At 38.5% G+C, this 24,616-nt stretch overlaps 1 protein-coding gene across 6 annotated transcripts in view; it reads left to right on the top strand.

Moving 5' to 3' along the window:
- The window catches only part of pard6gb (par-6 family cell polarity regulator gamma b), a 182,695-nt gene that overhangs the window by 116,393 nt on the left and 41,686 nt on the right, over window positions 1-24,616 (top strand). The window contains exon 1 of one of the 6 annotated variants that reach the window (XM_048201151.1): window positions 17,874-18,017. The exons of 4 other annotated variants lie outside the window; for them this stretch is intronic. Coding sequence is in view for 1 of the 2 variants with exons in the window: in XM_048201146.1 (XP_048057103.1) it covers window positions 19,281-19,355 (75 nt within the window). In the remaining variant the exon portion in view is untranslated. Of the gene's footprint in view, window positions 1-17,873; window positions 18,018-18,978; window positions 19,356-24,616 lie in introns of those variants that run through there. One more of the 6 variants, XM_048201146.1, reaches the window with a different exon arrangement.

The following is a 24,616-nucleotide window of genomic DNA, read 5'->3' as shown; positions in this document are numbered from 1 at the left end:
GAATGGGTGTTTTTATTGAGGAAGGTCTGTTGACTGAAACGTTGCGTGATTCAGCAAGTTCGAGTGGTGTGCGAGATTTTTGGTTAAAAAACCCTCTATGGTATGGTGTTGCCTCCAGGCAACATGGTCTATCTTAGTTTGTTTTTAATAAAATAAGCCACCAATTGATTGATCAAACATATCTCAGGACAGAATAACTCAAATACTAATCAATAAAAGTGCAAAAAAGACCAAAACATGAGCAACAGGGGTCCATTTCAGCACATGTGCACGTCACATGACTCCATGTTTTCTCCAATGAAAAGTGCTTTTTTCACTTGTTTGTAACCATTTAATCACCCACAAAAAATATGAGTCACCTTCACTGGCAAGTAAAGAAGTATTTTTAAGAACTTTACATTATATATCATCAAACGTTTTAGAGAAAATAACAAAAAACTGTGTGTTGCCTCAAGGCAACATTCTACCATAATGGAATTGCATAAGGCCATACAGGCATAATAGCTTTGAATACAAATGTATCATATTTGTAAGGAAAAGAGTTAGAATTATGTATTATGTATATGTTGGCATTTTCACATGATTTTGTAATGCACTTATAAGAATACTAATTCACATACTATATCTGCATCTATTATGATCCGCACATTTTCTATAGCACTTTAAAGAGGTATAAAACACAGGTAGCAAAGCCAGTTTATGAGAGTGATGATGAGGAGTTAATGAGGGGTCATACTGTGATGAGGAAGATGAAATCATAGTGACAATCCATCAGGGAGAGAGTGAGGGTGAGAGAGAAGAGGGATATGAGGATGAAGATGGATATGATAACTTGATATAATAACATAAATATATGATGGTTTGGTAATACTTGTGTTCCACTATGGTACAATGTTGCCTGAGGGCAACAGCTGGATATAAAATGTTTCTTTTTATTAAATATGAAACTTTTAATACATTAAAAACTAGATACATTTTTTTGTTTAAGTGTCTAGTTAAAGAAATTCAAGTTTTCAATAAATATATTTCTTTTTTCTACATGAAAATGCCAAATGTTTAAATTTTTCCATTGTGGTACAATGTTGCCTTGAGGCAACAAACTTATAAAAATTAAATAAATTAAAAAATTATGAAAATGTTTACTGATTTTGTTAAAGTGTCCAATTTTAAGCAGGAAAAACAAAACAAATAATTTTTTCCTCACTGATATCATATTGCATACCATAGAGGGTTAACAAAAATATTCTGTAATTTATTGGCCATGAAAAAACAGTATCAATTGGTCTCCAGCTTGAATGTAAGTTGCTTTGGATAAAAGCATCTGTCAAGTGCAATAATGTAATAAAAATAACTGTTTAAAGATGCAGAAACACAAAATTTGTTTCCAATTAAGTCAACATAATAAGTGACTCGTTTTGTCTGAGTTAGAGTTTTGTTTGAGTTGCATTCTAAGTTGGTTCTGTTTCCAGTCTTCGCATTTGTTGCTATGGTTGTTCATTGTTTGATTAAGCTGTCACACTTGTTTGTTGGTTCCTCCCTTTGATTAGCTTTTGTTTATATAGCCCTGTGTTTGTAGTGTTATTTTGAGTTGAATCAGCAGACTAAAGCATGCCTGCCCTCGAGGCAGTTGACTCAGCACAAGCTCCACCAGCAGACACGCCCCCAACGGAGCACAAACCTGAGCCCACCACAGACTCAGAAGTCCGCCACAATTACAGAGTTGAAACCCAACAAGAATGTAAAGCCTGAGCCGCAGACCCAGTGCCTAGGAGAGTTAAGGCCATCAATTCCTTAATGGAGATTATCACTGAGGCAATGATCGTCCTGGCGCTTGAGTTGGAAAAGGAGTCCGACCAGGTGTGTGAGCCAATCCCCGTGTCTGTTCCAGTGGGAATACTTATTGAGTGTGAAGGCATTGAGTGGAGCCCCGCCCAAATTCCCAAGGCTGAAGTGAGTGTGTGCTGAGTGCAAAACTCATTGTGATAATTGAGGAATGTGAAAAGATTGGTTCCAAGTCTCATTGGTCATCCAATTCCAAGCCTCCTTCGTTTGCCCTGTTGCAAGGCTCCTTCATTGGCCAGTTCCAAGTCTTCTTTGTCACCACTGGTCCCACCCAGCACCAAGTCTGTTACATCGCCCAGCACCAAGTCTGTTTTGTCGCAGTGTTGTTGATCACCTCCTCTGACCATGTCATCCAGTAATTCGGCCCTGTCTCTGCTGGCTCCTTACACCACTTCGGCTTTTCTTTTGTTGACTACACCTTGCAGCTCGGGCCCACCTTAGGCTTCCAGTTCACCAGCTCTACTTAGATGTGTCGATCCCCTGGCTCCACCTTAAGCCCCCGAGCCCCAGACTCCACCTCATCCTGTCAGCCCATCGGCTCCACCTTGGATCCATGCTATCTTGGCTCCACTGTTGCCCATCATCCCTCAAGTTCTGCTGAGCTCCCTTGTTCCTTCAGCTCCGCCTTGGTCAGTCATCACCCTGGTTGCACCACAGACATACAGTCCTCCAGCTACGCCTCCCTCCACCCCTTTGTCTTCACCACGGTCTTCCTTCCCTTTGGCTCCACTGTTGTCCTCTCTTCCTCTGGCTCTGCCTTGGTCTGCCAAGTAACTGTCTCCACCTTGCTCTACCTGAAGTAATTTCCCTTGCGGTGATTTTGAGTGGCTCAAAATCACAATATGCAATATTATCGCCATTTTTAACTTTTTTTTTTATAACTAATACGTAACTATATAAACAAATGAGGACATAATAAGTAACCAATGAAACCAAAACTAAACAGAGCGGGGAAACAGGAACTAAAGGAAACAGAACAAAATATCAAAATAAGTGTCCACATAACAGAACATAAATCTGAGGATAGGCATGTTGGGCTATTGTTATATGTATAACAGTTAGTTCTGATCCTCAAATATGACTGGGAGAGGGGCTTTCTAAAACAGCTGATATTTCAACCAGTATCAGCATCACTGCTTGTATAGACAGGCTGTCAGTTAGTACAGGTTACATTGTTACACCACTAGGTGGCGGCAAGAGACTGTCTTTGAGTGGGTCATTAAACCGTTCATTCAACTAATATGTTTAAAAATGCTGATTCATGAAACAAGGTGTTGAAATTATTTTAACTTTGAGCACCTCTTCACAAGGCTCAACAAACCAGCAGTGTGTCGCCAGGGTAATGCTGAAGCTAATGCTTCACTTCATAGAGACCAATAGCATTGATTCAATGTGTTGACCAGCACTGACACTATTCATAGGAAATACCCTTAAAGGTGCCCTTGATTCAAAAATTGAATTTACCTTGGCATAGTTAAATAACAAGAGTTCAGTACATGGAAAAGACATACAGTGAGTCTCAAACCCCATTGTTTCCTCCTTCTTATATAAATCTCATTTGTTTAAACGACCTCCGAAGAACAGGCGAATCTCAACATAACACCGACTGTTACGTAACAGTCGGGGTGTACGCCCCAATATTTGCATAATGCCAGCCCATGATGTTCCCAACATTATAAAAGGCATTAGACAAGGGCAGCCAGTTAACGTCTGGAGCTGCACACAGCCGAATCATCAGACTAGGTAAGCAAGAACAACAGCGAAAAATGGCAGATGGAGCAATAATAACTGACATAATCCATGATAGCATGATATTTTTACTGATATTTGTAAATTGCCTTTCTAAAAGTTTCGTTAGCATGTTGCTAATGTACTGTTAAATGAGGTTAAAGTTACCATCGTTTCTTACTGTATTCACAGAGACAAGAGCCGTCGCTATTTTCATTTTTTAAACACTTGCAGTCTGTATAATGCATAAACACAACTTCATTCTTTATAAATCTCTCCAACAGTGTAGCAATAGCCGTTAGCCACGGAGGACAGCCTCAAATTCACTCAGAATAAAACTTTAACATCCAAATAAATACTTTACTCACATAATTCGAAGCATGCATGCAGTATGCATGACGAACATCTTGTAAAGATCCATTTGAGGGTTATATTAGCTGTGTGAACTTTGTAAATGCGCTGTAATATAGTCAACAGTTGGTGTGGCAGGGAGCACACGATTTAAGGGGGCAGCGCCGAGTGTAAATCAGTGCATTGTTAATGATGCCCCAAAATAGGCAGTTAAAAAAATTAATTTAAAAAAATCTATGGGGTATTTTGAGCTGAAACTTCACAGACACATTCAGGAGACACCTTAGACTTATATTACATCTTGTGAAAGAACGTTCTTGGGCACCTTTAAATGTTGACAGGATGCTATGACAAAGATTTCACTTTCCTCTTTGGACATTGCAAACTTTTTTTTTTCCTAGGAATATATGACTTGACCTGAAGAAGGACAGATGCAAGTAATCGCACTTGTTCAGTTAATCTCTCTCTCACTCTCTGTCTGTTTAGGATTGTTTAGTGCAAATCACAGTTGTACAAGTCTCGAGTAAAAAGAGCCAGATGGCCAAAAAAAAAAAAAAAAAGGACATTCTTCACTCTTGTTATCATTATTAACTTATTTACCATTCAATACACATGCATGAAGTGTAAAACAAGAAGGGCATAGCCTCATGACAAAAAAGAAAACACGTGAAAATTGCGGTTGTTTGCATTCCTCTGTGGTTGGCCTGTCAGTATTGCGGTATTACAATATTGCAGTTATCGTGATAGCCCTATATGGACACGTCTTTTTGAAGGGGGGTGGGGGTAATGTCACATTTGTCCAAGTTTCGAACTTGTCTTTATTTAGTGGTTGATCTGTTTGCCATGTTTTGTATTCGGATTTGAAAAGTGTTTTTTCAGCCTTTTTTCATTAAATATCTACTGCTTGCAACTAGATCCAGCCTTTGTTTCACCCTTGCTGCAACTTCTTGCTGACAATAGGACTGTCATCACTATTATGAAATCAAATTTCCTGAATATAATTGAACTCAAAAATGTTAACTGCAACCAGTCTCTAAAGGCTTTGCAGTTGGAGAGACCTCAGTTTACTGTGCACACACTTTTTTTTGAACAATCAATAATTCTCAGACACAGCAGAGCAAAAATAGCTCTAACCCATGTGGGACTCCATCCATGCAGCTCCCCTTCAAAAAAGAGGTGGGGTGGTGGGCAGGTCACTTCCTGTCCTTCGATCGACTTTCACGATCAGTCCTGCTGGATCCATGGGGTGAGTAATAATGCGTGTGCCAGCCGCGCCCTTGTCCTGCCATGAGTCTCTGCTGCTTACCTGTCTGACAGCAGGTCTGCCCCACTGAGAGCTCCCTCCTTCACATCTTTATTAGTCCTATAAATCTACTGGTAGAATCTGGGCTGCTTTAGGGGACTGATTACTGGAGATGTGTGTTCATGCGTGTGATTCAGGTATACCCTACGTTATGGGCAGGGGCTTTTCCTCTGAGGAGGCAAGGGAGGCAGTGCCTCCTCAGAAAATTGGATGAGAAAATAATCCATATTACAAAAACAAAACAACGCAAATATTACGAAAATATGACATTAAAAAGTGTGTAAATAACTCTTTTTCTAAAGTAACACTGTCCAACAATGACACCAGCAGGTAAAGGTACAGCAGGAGTCCATGTATCTCTCTCTTTCTCTCTTGCAATATTAGGAATTAAGGTTTGCACAACGGTAGTTTACTGGGAATTGCGGATATCGGGTATTGATTATTGATTTCAGAAGGGTGTTGGGGATTCATGCTGGTAATAACTGGGTATTGATGGGAAAAGGGCAGAACTGCAAATTCAAGTATTGACAGCCAGTGTGAGTATTGATGAAGGCAAAGGCAGCAGGAGTGGGCCATGTAACCAAAAATTTATATCACAATAGTCATTTTGGTATCAAAAAAATATTGTATCGATCAAAACTTTGGAACAATTACGATTTTTCTGAAACAAGTTTCACCAAGGCTGTATTTATTTGATTGTGCAATATTAATACAGTTTTCTTTTTGAATATATTTTAAAATGTAATTTATTCCTGTAATGGGAAAGCTGAATATTTAGCAGCCATTTCTCCAGTCTTCAGTGTCACATGATCTTTCAGAAATCATTCCAATATACTAATTTGGTGCTCGGTTGTTATTACCAATTATTATTGGTGCTCAGTTATTAATAAAGGTTCTTATTATTATCAATGTTTAAAACATTTTTTTTTTTCTGCTTAAAATTTTTGAATCTTTTTTTCAGGATTCTTTGATGAATAGAAGGTTATAGTAACAGAATTTATATGACAGAAATCTTTTAATTTTCTTTTAAACTTTTAATATTTTATTTTAAATTACATTTTCAAAATATATATAAAAAATACAAAATATACATTTCACAATATTACTGTTTTTACTGTGTTTTTGATCAAATAAATGCTGCCTTGGTGAGCATAAGAGACTTCTTTCAACAAAAAAAGAAATCTGATGCAAAGACAACAAACAACAAATACTGGTGACAAAAGAGACTACCAGGGTGGAGCAGACTGAGCAGGAGACCACCAGGGCAGAGCAGACAGAGCAGGAGACCACCAGAGCAGAGCAGAAGGAACAGGAGACCACCAGAAACCAGCCAGGATGATGGTGACCCACATGGAACCGATGGAGGGAGGAGCCATTGTGGAGTCCTGAGCTCAGCCGACAGAAGTGATGGCGTAATTGGTGAAGTTCTAGGCGGAGTCTGATGGATCGAGAAACAAGGTCACACAGAAAGATCTTGGGACCAAAGCGGAGCCATGGTGATGTGGGGCCAAGGTGGAGCCAGCACGAGTGCGGACTGAGGCGGAGCCAGTGGAAAGGAGGAGCCGACAGAGCCGGAGGGGCGGAAGTCCATGGTAAAGATAGAGCGAAAACTGACCAATGGGGAGTCGGAGGTACGAGGGAGCCTGGTGGAACCGGAAGGATGATGGTCCCAGGTGGAGCCTGGAGCTCGGAGATCCGAGGCAGAACCAGAGGATCCTTACACCATGGTGGAGCTGAAGACCAAGGCTCGAGACATTTTAACATCACTGGGCTGAGCCGGCGGAGGAGGAGGAGCCGAGGAGCCATACAGGACCAGCATAACCCACACCAAATAACTGGGTGGCATACTTGGAAAAGAAGGGAATTGATGGCTGGGCGGGACCTTCAGGGACGATGGAGACTTGGCGCTGTGCAAAACCATCAGTGACAATGAAAACTTGTAGCTGGGCAGGACCAGCAGTGACAAGGAAGACTTGGAACTGGTCAGGACCAGTGATGACAAAGAAGACTTGGCACTGGGTGGTACCAGTGGCGATGAAGAAGATTCGGAGCTAGGCAGCACCAGAGACAATGAAGAAGAAAACTGGAAATTGGACTGGACCACCAGAGGAGGAAGAGGTTCATGGGTTCAAGTGGCTCTGCCAAATCCCAGTCAATCATCCACTCTTCATCATCCAGTTCCACTAAAACTCCCACAGGCACAGATGTATAAACCAGGTCACACCTGGTCAGACTGTTTTCTGGGATGGACGAGGCTGCAGGCTATGGCTCTGTTGCAGGCATTAGCTCAGGCACAGGGTCCGTCACTGGAATTTGCTGGGTCTCATGGTCTGCAGTGGGCTGAGGTTCTTTATCCATGTTGGATGTGTTTCCTGGATCTGTGGTGTCAGTGAATGACGATATTAACATGGGGAATGCACACTCCAGACACCAGAGAATGGCCTCTCTCCATGTTCCCTCCTTGAAGTCTGTTAAGTCTATTGGTCTGTAAGAATTAGCTCCCATTATATAGATTTAATAGTCTCATAATCAAAATTAGAGCACTGGGAAAACTGGCAAAAGTGAATGGTGTATTCCAAAATAGGGAGCTCTTCACAGGAATGGGCAATAAAGTCAGCTGCTTGATCCATTTTAAAATCCTTTTTGGTCTTGTGTTTTGTAACGTTAAGATGAAGATGATGATGCGGAAAGCGTAGTTGATCATATATGCACCTTAACTTTATTAAAACAAAATAAATAAATGACTTCCAACTTGAAAATAAAACAAAACTGCACTAAACACAATCAACACAAAACAATGAACTGAGAGAACTGAAGGCATTATATACACAAGATAGAACTCAATATGTAAAAGGTGTAAACTAATCAATGAAACGATGAATCACCATGACAAAATGAAAACAGGAGGAAGATGATAACAAACTAAAAGCATCTAGCTTCGAGCTTCCGAAGTACAGTATCCACATCAATGTGGTGACTGACAGCAAACATTAGATTCATCCGTGCTGAAAAGCCGTGCCGATGCACAACCCACGTAAAGATGATAATTCCGCAAATAAATGCAATTGCAGGTTTCAAATAGAGATGGCGACAAAGAGGCAAAATTTACGGATTGCAGCTTTGTTTCCTGTGACACAAACTGGTGTTCGAAACTGCTTCAGCAGTTGTAGAATGGTCCTCTACATACATCTGTTATGTTTTTAGTAACATTTGAGAGAAAACATGTAAAGCATGTTATTACCTGTCCATCCTCTTTAACACTTCTTTCCTTGCTGTTGCCATCTGAAAAGGACTTCCAGGCTTAGTGTGGCTGCTTGTTTGTATCATTCACCCCTTGAGATGTTTGCCGCTTCTCATCTGCCATATTGACCCAGACTGGCTCGCAGTACAGCACACATTTCCTGCAAGAGCTTTGATGTTCTCTCTCTGAACAGTAAGCTGCGCTCACAAACAGCGCCAGCTCGGCCTGCATGAGGGCGTCTGGAGACTGACGAGGTTGTCGTGATGATAATGAAAGCAGGCCGCACTGAGCAGAAGATAATCTAGATGAGCCAGACGGAGCTCCTCGGAGAGAAAGAGAGTGGGAGAGAAAGTCAGAGAGGTAGAGAGAGAGTAAAAAAAAGAAAAAGAGAGAGGTATGTTTGTAATTTACAGGAGGGCAAAGAGAGAGCCAATTAACCCTGCTTCCTAACCATGTCACAGGCCCCCGGAGTATCAAACAAGAGGAAATGGTCCTCTACAGTGAATTAGACTACACTGAGGAAAAAATAACCTCCTTTGAGTTTCAGAAATGAGTGACTATTTAAAATGAACAGGGTAGAGTCATTTTGAATTTGAATGAATGTGCTTTTGTTATTGTATTTGATTTCAGGTTGATAACACATTTGTTTTGTGTGGTTATTGGCAGACTAGGAAATGTAAATCATTGAGGTTTTCAGGTTCATGTCACTGACTGACTCATAGTATCAATGGGCTTGGTCAATAAACTCATATAATGTCAGAGCTGAGGCCTGTTACTGTATGCGCTCCAGCAACATTGAGCTGTTGTGGTCATGATAGTAATGCAGGTTGGAATAGATTTTTTTACTGAAATAAAAACTCATATGTGACTGATTTGGAATAATCACAAATGATTCTAATAGAGTTTGATGTTAGTTGCTGAGCTAATAAGCATAAAAAATATCATGCACAGACAAACTTGGCAAAATAGTCCAGTTTTAATGATGTACTTAATTACAATCTGAATTCTGGAAATTTTGGGACATTTTTTTTTTTAATTAGAATAAAATGAAAAGACTTTCACATGAGCCAATATTTTATTCACAATAGAACATAGATAACATAAATGTTTAAACTGAGAAATTTTACAATTTTATGCACAAAATGAGCTCATTTCAAATTTGATGCCTGCTACAGGTTTCAAAATAGTTGAGACGTGGTGTAGCATCTCCTCTTCTTTTCAAAACAGTTTGAAGACGTCTGGGCATCGAGGTTATGAGTTTCTGGAGTTTTGGTGTTGGAATTTGATCCCATTCTTGCCTGATATAGGTTTCCAGCTGCTGAAGAGTTTGTGGTCGTCTTTGACGTATTTTTCATTTAATGATGCACCAAATGTTCTCTATAGGTGAAAGATCTGGACTGCAGGCAGGCCAGTTCAGCACCCGGACTCTTCTATGACGAAGCCATGCTGTTGTAATACCTGCAGTATTTGCATTGTCCTGCTGAAATACACAAGACTTGCCCTGAAATTGACTTTTCCACTTTGAAACAGTCCATTTTAAATGAGCCTTGGCCCACAGGACATGACATGTTCACATATGGCTTCCTTTTTGCATGATAGAGCTTTAGTTGGCATCTGCAGATGGCACAGCGGATTGTGTTTACCGACAGTGGTTTCTGGAAGTATTCCTGGGCCCATTTAGTAATGTCATTGACACAATCATGCCGATAAGTGATGCAGTGTCGTCTGAGGGCCCGAAGACCACAGGCATCTAATAAAGGTCTTCGGCCTTGTCCCTTATGCACAGAAATTTCTCCAGCTTCTCTGAATCTTTTGATGATGTTATGCACTGTAGATGATGAGATTTGCAAAACCTTTGAAATGTGACGTTGAGGAACATTATTTTTAAAGTATTCCACAATCTTTTTACCCACTCTTTCACAGATTGGAGAGCCTTTGCCAATCTTTACTTCTGAGAGACTCTGCGTCTCTAAGACATCCCTTTTATAGCTAATCATTTTACAGACCTGATATCAATTAACTTAGTTGCTAGATGTTCTCCCAGCTGAATCTTTTTAAAATTTCTTGCTTTTTCAGCCATTTGTTGCTCCAATGCCAACTTTTTTGAGACCTGCAGCAGGCATCAAATTTGAAATAAGCTCATTTAGTGGATAAAAGTGTAAAATTTCTCAGTTTAAACATTTGTTATGTTATCTATGTTCTATTGTGAATAAAATATTGGCTCATGTGATTTGAAAGTCTTTTAGTTTTCATTTTATTCAAATTTAAAAAAACGTCCCAACATTTCCGGAATTCAGGTTGTATTAAATTGGTCAAAGAAGCACTCTATAGTTCAACTAAATGCATTTATTATAAATTTAAACTATAATACATTTTCATTCAATTGCAATAAACATGCATTTAAGTGTCTGAAAACATTACGATCATGCACTTAATTATATTCTTTAAAGTATATTATTTCTGTAATAAGTATGCTAAAGTGCTATAGCTAAAAATGAACAATGAATTTACAGTATCTAATAATCTTGATTAATTTTATTTTCAGTTTTAACATTTCATGTACATCATATTTATAAATGAACATTAACCTAGATTAATAAATGCTGTACAAGAAAAATGTTGTTCATTGTTAGTTCTTGATATCTAATGCATAACGTAAAAAAAATCTGAACCACACTGTAAAGTGTATCGTTTCTCTCTACTCTTGGCGGAATTGTCGCACTATATGCTTTCTCTATGCAGCATACATGTAATGCTGCAGAATTTGCCCAAAAGAAAGTGTCTGAGGCAGTGCAATGTTGCTGCCAACCTTTTAGAACAGCTCTCTTTGTACCAATCATGCCTTTAGTGAAATACAAGTACAGAGAGGAATGTGAAGGATACTGCGAGAGAAAGAGGAAGGCATATTTGAGATTGTGTAGTGCTGTTAGTTTAATGCTCACTCCAGTGGCAGACAGACCCACTGCTGTGTGTTCCACACATCCTCCAGCAACAAGCATCCTCATTACCATGCCTGAAATTACCCTTTGACCCCTGCTCCAGATGGCTTGTGTTTTCATTCTTCTGGAAAAAGTGGAGAGTGTTTTGACACCACTAGGCTTCAGGCACGGGAACGAACCCTGACAACGGCAAGCTAGGCGCAGCTTCTAGACATATTGGGCACTTATCTTGCTTAAGCGTGTGCATATCGTAACTGTTCTTCAAGAAAACATATGCATGCTGTTTGTTTGTAGGCAATATGTACAATGGGGAAAATATTCATAAATAATGACCTTGAGCTTGGGAAAGGTACTATACAGACAAAACATGTTGCTAAGGCAAACATCACAATTATTACTGTGCAAACAGACACCTAGCCCTAAGTGTTAAACTTTGACACATAAATTAACTTGCAATGTCTTAAAAAGAACCAAAGTTTTGAACAGAAGTGTAGATTTCTGTAGATTTCCCCTATAGGAAATCATAATAAATGCTTGATGCTCACCAAGGTTGCATTCATTTGATCTAAAATACATTAAAAACATTTTTTCTTTTTGAATATATTTTAAAACGTAATTTATTCCTGTGGTGGCAAAGCTAAATTTTCAGCATCATTACTCCAGTCTTCAGTGTCACATGATCCTTCAGAAATCATAATATTGCAGCAAACATTTTGGACGTTTAATGACCGTTGAAAAGACATCCCTCCGACACGTCCCATCCCGTCATGGTTGAAAAATAGTTCCAAGATGAAAGTTATGAAACGTATCTGAATGCACTTTTAGGAAATGTTCTGTGTTACATCTTTTTACCGATTTATGCTGTCCTACCGCGACTATTTTTGGCCACGGACATTGCCGTCGGACCGATGCTGATTTGCTGCTCAAGAAACATTTATTTCAGTCAGAACATGTTTTATGAAGGATATGAATGTCACCAAGAAGGTACATACTCTTAACTTTGCCATTCGATTATATAAAGCTGGCCTTTTTGACTAAGCAAATACAGCCAATGCTCCATTTGTTCTTACGTGTTGAGACAGAGAACGCTCTTCGCAAGGGATTGGATGGTGGTTGTGCCAAAAACAAGGAGCTCCCATTCAAAAGTCTTCTCACGCCATCACCGCTTCTGTTTCATCCCTACATCAAGACAGACCACGAGCTCCGTGGTGAAGAAGTAAAGTCAGTGGAGCATCAGCTGAAATGTGGTCCTAATCACAGCGGCCTGTGTAAGAGTATAGCTGTGCTTACCTCCTCCTGTCTGAAGACGCTGAGATCATCCATATGTTTTAAACACACTCTCAAGGTTTTAATCAGGTTTTCAAAGAAAAAAATACTTGATTTTGGGGAAGTATTTTTTCCCTTCCTCTCTTTCGATTGTAATCGTTCTCTCCCACTAACCCCTTTATGCTTTTTCTTTGTGCTGACATTCAGGAATGTCTGTGTGAGTTTGAGGGGATATTTACTTCTGAAAAATGGAAAAGCGTCTACTCTCCATGAACCTTCTGACAGGAATTTCTCACAGAGGACCTTTCATTCTTCTCCTTTGGATACGCATTCATGTGTGCAGCTCAAGGGCAGCTGGCCACAAGTTCATTTAAAGGCCCACTGAAGAGTGTTGGAACGCGCAGCATTATTCAATGTGCTGACGTAATTTCAACTGAAACAGGAAGACAGAGCGATATATCAAACAGCCCCGCCACTTTTTTTTAAATAGCCAATAGCGTTTCGTCTCCTTCTAATCTCTCCTCATAATGTCCTTTATATACAGCATTCTATGCAGAATTCAAATGAGTCCGATACCTTTTGTTGTCTGTGCTGACTCGCGGATATGATCCACTCTGTGCTCTCGTGTCTCTGGACCGGAGCAGACTGCTCGCGTTGCGGCGGTTCATGTGACACTAACGCGAAAACGGACTTCATTTGCGTCAAAGGAAAGCATATTTACACTGTCTGAATCGTTCTCTATTCTCTATATAGTGCACTATATGCTATTCACCATGTAGAAACTAGTAAATGTGTGAGCAAATGACTGATTTCAGCCGAGGCTTAAGAGTGTAGGAGGAGGCGGGATTTCAGATTCTAGAGAGCATTTGACTGGACCGAAGATTTGATGAGAAACTGAAGTGCGATGTGATGTCATGAAAATCCGTGATCCATTTTAGTGGAAGTGAGAGACCGTAAGATTTGAATGCTTATATCTCCTAAATGCGAATTGTGTCATTGTTTTGGAACACACCAGCTTATTCATACTATTAAGGCTAACATATTCATACTAAAAGCTAAAAAACTTACATTTTGATTTCAGGGGGACTTTAAAGTCGGCATGAAACGGAAGTTGAGATTGAGTTGAGAAGAAGTGTTTTCTTCCCTATTGTGAAACGACTTCTCGATCAAGAGAAAATGTAGGGCGGGACTTGGTTTGGTCTATCGGGAATTGATTGAATCGTCGATTGATTTTCACATTTTCGGGTTTCTCAGAAGCGGAAGTCGTCATAGTTGGGTAAAATTCCATAGTGGTTAATGAGAGAATACATTCAATATATATTTTTTTTGGGTTTCCATTTGCTCAAATAGCAAAAGAAAAACTCAACAACAAGTGTTTTCACAACTTTCAAAAAGATGAAAAAAGATTAAAAGATTAAAGATAAGAATGTACATAGATTTGGAAAAAAAAATAATAAAGTGCACAGCTAAATCAATTATAAAAAATACTGCAATATTCCACACCTAGAATAATAAAAATGGTTCATTTTGATTTCAGGGTGACTTTAAATCGTAGAGTGTAATCTATCAACTTGTGCAGCTGAATGAATGAGAAAACATATGAGCATGCATCAACACAAACAATAAAAAACTCAACTCGACACATCAGCAAATTCAAACTGAATCATCTGACATGACCGGTTATCAAAATATGATTTATTACATGCAAATATTGTGGTCTGCATACTGTAATCTGGGCTCTATGCCCTAGATACCTGCACGTGGAGTAATATTGTAGAGGAATCTAATTTTGAATAAAGTGAATACTAAACATCGCTCATGGCGCATGTCCCGTTCCTGTCAAGGATTGTTTTGGTCTATATTAGCGTCAGAGGCACCAAGTCAGAGGAAAATGTTATTGCTCTAAGATGCTCTTCTAGATCAGGAGACATAATAGAGTTTCATTGATTTCAGCAAATTTCAGATGTTTGTCTTTTAAATTTCTTTGTAGAAATAAAAAAGACCTGAGTTGTTGTCTACAGAGCTAGGCCTGTAAATTTCATTTGATTCGCACAGCTCAAAATTTAGTCTCGAGAGATTTTTCTTAGAATTTTTAAGTTCATTATCTTCGCAAATCTGATAGTTTGTGATGTTGGGATCCTTCTTCCTAAATTTCAGGGAACACAGATGTGAGATTCCTGGGGTCTTTTTCTTATGATACAGATACAAACTTCTGGTTTGGAATAATTAAAATGATTTAAAGGTGCCCTTGATTCAAAAATTGAATTTACCTTGGCATAGTTAAATAACAAGAGTTCAGTACATGGAAATGACATACAGTCAGTCTCAAACTCCATTGTTTCCTCCTTCTTATATAAATCTCATTTGTTTAAAAGACCTCCGAAGAACAGGCGAATCTCAACATAACACCGACTGTTACGTAACAGTCGGGGTGTACGCCCCCAATATTTGCATATGCCAGCCCATGTTCCCAACATTATGAAAGGCATTAGACAAGGGCAGCCAGTAACGTCTGGATCTGCACAGGTGAATCAACAGACTAGGTAAGCAAGCAAGAACAATAGCGAAAAATGGCAGATGGAGCAATAATAACTGACATGATCCATGATATCATGATATTTTTAGTGATATTTGTAAATTGTCTTTCTAAATGTTTCATTAGCATGTTGCTAATGTACTGTTAAATGTGGTTAAAGTTACCATCGTTTATTACTGTATTCACGGAGACAAGAGAGCCGTCGCTATTTTCATTTTTAAACACTTGCAGTCTGTATAATTCATAAATACAACTTAATTCTTTATAAATCTCTCCAACAGTGTGTAGCATTAGCCGTTAGCCACGGAGCACAGCCTCAAAGTCACTCAGAATCAAATGTAAACATCAAAATAAACACTGTACTTACGCGATTAGACATGCTGCATGACGAACACTTTGTAAAGATCCATTTTGAGGGTTATATTAGCTGTGTGAACTTTGTTTGCTGTTTAAGGCAAGCGCGAGCTCTTGGGGCGTGGAGCACGAGAATTAAAGGGCCACACACCCTGAATCGGCTCATTTCTAATTATGCCCCAAAATAGGCAGTTAAAAAAATGAATTAAAAAAAAATCTATGGTGTATTTTGAGCTGAAACTTCACAGACACATTCAGGGGACACCTTAGACTTATCTTACATCTTTTTTTAAAAAAAAGTTCTAGGGCACCTTTAATGTTTTTGAAAGTTTGAGGTAAGTTCTTTTGGGGAAATTAATAGCCTTACACGTTAAATCAAAAGCGACAGTAACCATTTGTGCTTTTACAAAATATTTGTATTCAAATAAATGCTGTTCTTGAAAAAGTGTTTCAAGTTTTCCCACATAATATTAAGCAGCACAACTTTTTAACATTTATAATAATAAGAAATGTTTCTTGCACTGCAAATCGGTGTATTAGAATGATTTCTAACTTGAGTAATGACTGCTGAAAATATATTGTTGACCAAATCGATCTGGCAATATGACTAGATTGTTCTTAGCCACAACACTACAGTATTTTTTACATTAGTGTTGTAAAAGAACAGAATATAACCAGTACATATTTCCAAGCACAAAGGGATTTTTTTTTTTTTTACCAGGGTAGTAACTGTAAAAAAAAACTGCACATTTATTCTTATGTAGATGGTTTTCAAAGGTCTCTAAAAATATGCCAGAAAGCCCATCTCATGGTCTTATGTGGTGTTCTTTGTCTGAAATGTGCTTTATCTTATGGGATCTGTCTCCCCCTAGTGGTGCAAAAAGGTTAAGTATCAAATTCTTACGTTTCTGAAACTACGGGAGTAGAATATAAATATTTAATATTTGATTAAAACAGTGCTTCAATTTCATGGTTCATCAGGGTAAAAAATAAGTACCTCAAAATTGCTCTAGTTCTTCTGTGTATGCTGTTCAACACTTAAAGCTGTAATCTGAAGCCTCATTTCAAACATTGCCTACTGACATTCCAGTAATCTAATGGCATATGGATTTGTAGACACTAAAATCTATTATGGAGACACAGCCTTCAAGACGAGCTCCTAAACGCTGATATCCCTATAATGACGAGCTTCCTGTCGCCGTTTAGAATTCAGCAAATGCCTATTAGTGGCTGTATACAGGCATGACTGCAGGGGTTGAAGCCCCTTAATCTAGTTTAATCACTCTGAGACCAGTCAAAACACAAATGGGATGCAGATCCCAGATCAGCTCTGCTCTTATAACCATTACTATGTGACAAGCGTGACTGACCCTGGAACAGTTCAAAAGTCTCCACATCAGCAATGGCAATCAGAGCATTTCACTCTGATCTCTGTCTTACAGCTCGAGTTACACATAAAACGTATATGTGGGCCTCTGTTTTGGCCTGGGTTTTAACACCGCCCTCTGGGGTTATAAGGGGCCCTGCAACAACAAAGCAGATGGGCAGAAGTATTCACTACGCAAGTATGTAAGCGCAAATGCAAATGTTTGACCAACGCATTGTATGGGGTTCTTTTAAACATGAATTCTTGCGTTACAATGGCAGTAACAAACCTCAGTAGTACTCAAGGGGGCGATAGAGTTACATTTAAATGTGGAATCCTCAAGTCATGGACTATTGTACTATTATGGTGCATTTTGTGTACTTTGCGAAGGCCCGTTCACACCAAGAACCGTAAAAGTGAGAACTAAATTAATCTCCATATTCTGCAGTTATGTCTGCAGCTTTAAAGTCTATTTTATAAATGCATGTTATAGATCTTATTGTGAACAATTATTTTGATCTCGTAATATGTAATCAAAATGTCATAACTGGACCAGAAGTAAAAGCTAAACGTAGGCCGCATGGTCGCATGACTTCCACGTTTCCATAAACAACTCTTTCAGTCTTTATTTAAAGCTGCTGTCAGTAACTTTTTTTTTAGTTAAAAATGATCCAAAATCAGTTTTTGAGCAAGTACATAACCAGCCAGTGTTCAAAGCGATCTCCTTACCTTAGCATGATTCACAACAGTATGCTTGTAATAATAATGTTTTAATACATATAAATAAAACATAAAAATATATTTAGCAACTTAATTTTAATCACAGACCTTACCTATTTCAGGCATTTAAGCAAAAAAAAAAAAAAAAAAAAAAAAAAAAGAACCAGAATCAGAAGTGCTAAAATGCTAACACGTTTCCATGATGCCATGACCGATCTGACTGGATGGGAAAGTTCAGGATTTTTAACAGAAAGTGTACAGTACTACTCATTTTATTTCTTTAGGCCTATTTAAAAAAAAACAAAAAAAACGCAAGGCAGATTCTACTATTGTGTAGCAGTGACATCTATTGGTCAATGTGAGAACAACCGGTAAGTACATCACTAGTAACTGCACGTACCGAGTTTAATCTCGTATAATTTATATTAAAAAAATATTTTTATGAGTTAAAGTAATGTAAAAACATATTGCCATGATCATGATTTTTTTTTTTTTTACAGAATTCTGCGAATCCCTTTTAGAACTCCCGCGTGTCTGTATTCGTGTCCATATTTAAACGTACAAATCAAAATATCTACTAAATATGTTTATCTTGGTAGTAATCAAATTTTAATAGTTATCTTCAATCTTGAGTAGGCCTACTAGTATAGAGAACTCCTAGTCCCATGATGTTTTAGGAAGTTTTGAGATCACGGATAAACATAAACATGTCTTTTTTATTATTGGCCAGTGGTATGTTTGCCGAAGAAGTTACTAAAATAACATTCTTGGCCAGAGCAGCTGTCGGGAATCGGCGCCTGAGAGCCGCTTCCCTGCAATGCTGAACATCCAGACGTCCTGTATGAATGTCTGTAATATTAGCCTAACATCGCCTTCTAAAAAGAGTGCGCTTATAGTCACTTTACTGAATGTAATGTTGTAATCCACATTCATATGTGATGTGTTAGTCAGGAGATATTCCAAATCCTACTATGGCTAAGGCATAGCTCATGAATAATAATAACAACGTCGTGCTAAAGTTGCTTGGTAACCTTCCTGGAGCGTCCAGTCATGTGATGCTATTAATATTCATAAGCCAGCCTTCACAGGAAAAGACCGCCCACTTTCTGAGGAGAAAACTACCAATTCATTTCTTGGAATGAAGAGCAATTTCCATTTTACAATGTTCTAATTTTAATAAGAAATAAACACGCCTTAAAGTTTTTGTTGTTGAACTAAACATTCGCTTCGCCAGCTAATTTCCGCCCATTTACGAACGTTCGCTTTTCAGCCAATCGTAACCCCTACCGGACTAGCGTCACGTTACGTATTTAATATTCATAAGCACAGCCTTCACCATAGTAGGACTAGTAAACTCGTCGGAGTCGTTGAAAGAAGGAGCGATGATGTCATATGTGAAAACTTAGCCCACTCCCCCTAGTGAGAGGCGCTGATTTGCCTTTCACATAATTTTCTGCAGAAGTTTTGTGAAGTGACCGACACAACGCGACCTCACGTTAAGAAAAACTGTCACACAGTCTCCGAGGACTAACTTTTCCGCATCTGGAAAGTGAATATCGGACGTTCAATTACGGGACAGGCTTATAAATCGAGCCCATCATCCTGGACGGGCTGAAAAGTTTCAAGCGAGCGAAATGAACCGGAGCTTTAATAATAAATCGCAATCTTTGCGTAGCTTGAACATGAACGCCGTGGAAGTGAAAAGCAAGGTGAGTTGTATGAAATGTATGCATGAAAACTATTTTACGCGAATAGTTTCGTTGGATAGTTACACGATGTTGTGTATTTTTAGATGGGAAAAATAGGGATGGCTAACTTTGGTTAGCCCATGTCAAATCAAATTCTGCCATATGAAATTGTATGATACTCATTTACTCAAACTAAGTCATTTTAAAATAACGTTTTCCTCTACTTTTGAGAATTGCGTTTTGTTTCATCAGCTTAACTTTTAGTCAGCTTCAGTAAAATGAGTTATAATACCGTTTTGGCACTTCAGCTGTCACATTAATGGATAGTGTTTATGATTTTCACGATTCTAGGTCTCCAGAATTACATGGATTCTTAAAATTATCAAGCACAAATCCTGTTTCAGAAATGTGTTTCTGTAGTCTGGATGCAGCATGTGGCTTTCAGATGGGAGCTTTCTGCTCTTGCATTCTCTATGCTCTCTGAAGTTTTGTTTGTTTTTAATCTTCACATCAGTTCAGGTTAAATACTGTCTTCATTAACTTGCCAGCTGTCCGAAAATAGTATCCAAACAACACAAGGACATATTTACACATTTGACAAGAGCAAACATGAGATCTGATTCATTGGGATGGGCTCTTTTATTTGTGTCAGTTGGACAAAGTGGAATTTTGTTTCTTCTACTCACTTTACAGCACAAACTTAAACCAGTTTATTAATCGCATGGGGGAAATGGTATTAAAATGTCTGTCTGTCTGTGTTTCTGTCTATCATTCTATTGTAATAGTTCCCTTGAAGAATAGCAGGATAGATTTATCATCACTCAAAGTGGAGCCATAAAGGCTTTTCATATACAGTAATTGTTCAATTTGCCTGGGGAAATATCTGACAAAGCTTCAACCGACCCTTCACAAATAGAAATAACTCTGTCACCGCTCGTGCTAATGGAGGTGTGGACTATACATCTGTTGCAGCCAAGCTGATGGAGACACTATCTGTCAAAGTGCTGTCATTGAGACCCATTGGAACTGGATGATTCATTACATGTCTCTGCTTTTCCTTTTGAGACGTCTGTCACTTTATTCACTCTATATTCAAAAATAATGAGAGTGGCTGAAAAAACTCAGTTGTCTGTTGGACTAGACTTTGGCTAGACAAACTTTTATAACGTGGTTATGGATGTGATGGTCCTAATTGTTGGAATGTGTGGGCAACGTGCCCAGATCCAGACTCCGTTGCCATTGTCTTATTATTTGCCTCTATTATTCAGCCATGCTCTAATTCATAACAGGGGCTGAAAAGCCCTGCTACTGTTGTCAATGAAAGGAGCCACTGTTTGTGGTCTATAAAGACAAGAGGGCCCCATTACGTTTCTCCTTTCTTGGAAGATCCAGATACCTATGAATGTTGGAATGGTGTCTGTGGATCAACCCGCTTTCCCACTGAAACCTGAAAGAACCAATACTCTCGCCCCCCCAGACAAAAGTATCAATGGTTGGATGTGTGAAACTGAAAGCTGCGAGGCAAGAATGTTGATGAAATTGTTATCTAAGATCATCCTGCTAGGATTGTTTGGAACACTGTGTATCAACCACATCTTTATCAACATAACAAAGGAAGTGTTACTCAACATTAATGCACCGTTGTGATGTCAGTAATCTCTCGGTATCACACGTAGTGTTTTTTATGATGTCATCTCCCAGTTCCGGTACATCACAGTCAAGGAAGGGTTGTTCGGAGAGGAACTCTGTGGGGGATAACAGTGTGTGAGGGGATTTCTGAAGTGAACCATGCCAATGTTCTTTTGTGAGGAGCTGTTTTTTTTCCCCAACACTTGTCCAATCCTGCTCCTGGAGGGCCACTGTCCTGCAGAGTTTAGCTCCAACCCCAATTAAACACCTGAACTAACTAATCAAGGTTTTTAGGCATAAAGGAAACTTCCAGGCAGGTGTGTTGTGGTAAGTTGGAGCTAAACTCTGCAGGACAGTGGCCCTCCAGGACCGAGTTTGGACAACCCTATTATATCTAATGTGTCTAGGGCTTTGTACATCTTCCAGAAACACTCCTCCAACTGCTCTTTCACAGCCGTTTTCCACTGACCAAGCTGGATCTCAATTGGAATTGTAGTCTTTGGAATGCTATACTGACATTTGATAAGATTAGGTTTTGGGTACTGTTTAATGTCACACAAGTATTTAACACAAAGAGCTGTATATCTGGCTGTAGTGCCGTGTTTTGACTTGCCCGAACCTGTCAGGGTTTGAGGACTGATAAAGTGTTTTCACAGTTCTCGCATTACTCAGGATTTTGATGTTGAAAATTGGGTATGTTAGGCTCTGTTTAGGCCCGTATTCTCAATGATCCGTGGACGTGTTATTGTTTTTAGGCTTGAGTTTGCATATGGATAACAACAAAATTAAGTATAGATTCAGATTTACAACTTTTCCTAACCAGATGCGGTAAGGTTCCAGTGACAAGCAATTTGTCTGTACAAACCAGACGTGACAAGGCTACATGATTCGGTAATTTTGCGATTTTGTCATATGAGATTAATTAAGGTCAAAATTAATCTCATATGACAAAATCGCAAAATTACCGCTAATCAGAAGAGCATGCGGCTCACACTTGCAATGAAATTGATGAGTATATAATCAAATTATTATAAATTTTAAACATTTTAACATTATCAGTCAATGAGTTTTTTGTTTTGATAAATCTTAGTCATGGGGAAGACATTTGTCGTTGTTGTTTCCTTTAAGTTTTCAACATCTGAGATAAATGATTCATTGTCTCTGTCATTATGGCTATTAAAATCATTCACAATGATATTCTAACTTAAAGAAATCATTCCAAAACCAGAATATCCCCTGTTGCTTGTCACATATCGCTTTTGCAGCTGGTTGGAACGAAAGCTCTGATCCATATAGAATACAATATACCGTCAACCCCCTACATTGCGAGTAAGTCGGTTGCATATACAACCAAATTTCACGAGAGGTGACTAAAAAAATTTAGCCAATTTATTAGCCAATGTCTTTTATTAGCCATTGGCTAGTAAATGTATGATTTCAGTCACCCGTAACTGACTTTGAGGTAAAAAAATTTGTTTATTGCAGATATAATTTCATTGCCTGCTTACTTTACACACCGTCGCTTGGCTGAGAGTGCCCTCTGTTGCTTTCTTTCACACGCGCACTCACAGTGAGAGAAAGAGAGAGCACATGCAGGGCTTGTTGACAGAACTTTTACTGTCCCGATCGGACCAGTGCTGCATTGTCATGAAAGTTTATCATTTGCACGTGTTTTTAAGCCTTGCTAATTTAAACATTCAAACACAAGAAGACACAAAAGATAACTGAAAAAAAGATACTGAATTGAGTTCTCTTTTATGTCTTGCGCTTGAACGGACAATTTCACACAAAATGATGTTAAAATGCCCGTCTTGGTGAGTATCCTAGTAAAAATAGTTGGTTATGTCTTAAGTGAATGTAAACAGTTGAGAAAGTAAACGCGTGTGTATCAGTATATTGGATCAGTGCATTAGCTCTTAAAGTGACAGCAGCCTAATATTCCTGCTGCTGTCTGTGTTTTTAATGTTAATCATACAACAGACTCACTGCAAAAAATCACTCTTGTAGATTGTAAATTTAATAAGGAAGATATTACCCTGTAACTTTTAAGGATTAATCTATGTTTAATTTATACAGTGAAGATTATGCAGTGCTATTTTACATTTGATTACCTTATTCAATTTCTGTACCTAATCTACATCTAACTGTTAGATCTACCTGAAAAACCTGAAAAGCACTGTTTATTTAATTGCCATCTTTTCTATTGTGTTTATTTGTGCTATTCCTTTTTAGTTTTGATTATTTTACCTTATTTTATTGCAGATTTGACTTTAATAGTGTTCGAATTTTATATTATATTTTTGTAATTTTTTTTTTTATTTGCATTTTTCTTGCATTGCATGTAAAAAGTTTGGCGAGTAAAATAAAAAAAATTACTAGCCAATGGCTACTCGAGCTTCAGTGTGTTCGTAGAGGGTTGGATATGCCATATGACTATAACCATAAAATAGATATTTTTAAACGCTTTAGCATTCCACTGTACAACAGCAAAAAACTAATTTGTTATTGAACATACTTCTTTATTAAATAAAATAAAAAATTCTAACCTTTTATCTTTAATTTTTTTTTTTTTTTTTTTTTATGTAAGTATTCAAGTAAATGGTAAGAAACAAAGAAATAATGTTGTTTTTGGCCTACAACCCTGCCGTATGAAGTGACCAAGCCATTAGCGTTAGCAAAATAAAACATTATCCAAATGTTTCTAGCTCCCATTGATTATCTATGTTTAAATAACCTGATAATTTTACTCTGACTTTAACAGTTTGAGCAGCATATTTAATAAGGCTAAATTACAACTATTTGCTGACAAAATCTTGACCAACATTATCAGTGACTCTGAGGGAAAGAACAACAAAAAAAAGTATATCGCCCTTTTAATATTTTAAAACAATGTATTCATTCACATTAGAAACAAGAGACTGGAATGAAACATTTATTTATCTTTATTTTTGTCAGTGCAGCAGCATCTCGCTGATAAATGGGTTAAATTCTCACACTTACTGTAGGTGGTGGGATGAATGTTTGCTTATGTGTCTACAATTGGGCACATTTTCACATGTAGTCAACTTGATCACACACCTGCCACCCTGGAGATCTTCTGAGTGTATTTCTGCTGCTTCACATTTATATTTCATGTGCTAATGACAGGCTGCCATTGGTTAATGTAGGACTCTCGTTCTAGGGGCATAATTACATAGAGCAGCACAGTCCATGAGTGAATGCTGGGATTCTGCAGCCTCAACCGCTATTGCGAAAGACAAAGCGAGGCCTGTGTTTTTCAGGCTGGATGGGACGACCCACGCATTGAGTCAAGACTCACATCTGCATGGCAGTCACGTGATTCGAGACATAGCCTCAGCTTGACCCCTTTAGTAAAGGGGATATGCCTCCAACAAACAGACAATTGCCTCTTCCAACTATATAGGCAAAGGTATACTTAACGGCCATAGCCTGATGTTCAGAGCTAGTAACCAAAGGGTTGTAGGGTTGAATCCCACACAACAAGTGATGCTTAACATTTTTGATCTTGGTCATGGCACTTAAAGGTGCTAAACGGGATCTTTTTGTCGACTGAGAAACCAAAGACTGTTACTGAGTTTTTTAAATGAGCGCATGCGTAAGAACAACCCCCCCTCCTTCACAGCTCATTTCGA

The sequence above is a fragment of the Megalobrama amblycephala genome, linkage group LG9 (genome assembly GCF_018812025.1).
Source record: "Megalobrama amblycephala isolate DHTTF-2021 linkage group LG9, ASM1881202v1, whole genome shotgun sequence".
In the NCBI taxonomy this organism is placed as follows: Eukaryota; Metazoa; Chordata; class Actinopteri; order Cypriniformes; family Xenocyprididae; genus Megalobrama; species Megalobrama amblycephala.
This window is presented reverse-complemented; position numbering and strand designations above follow the sequence as displayed.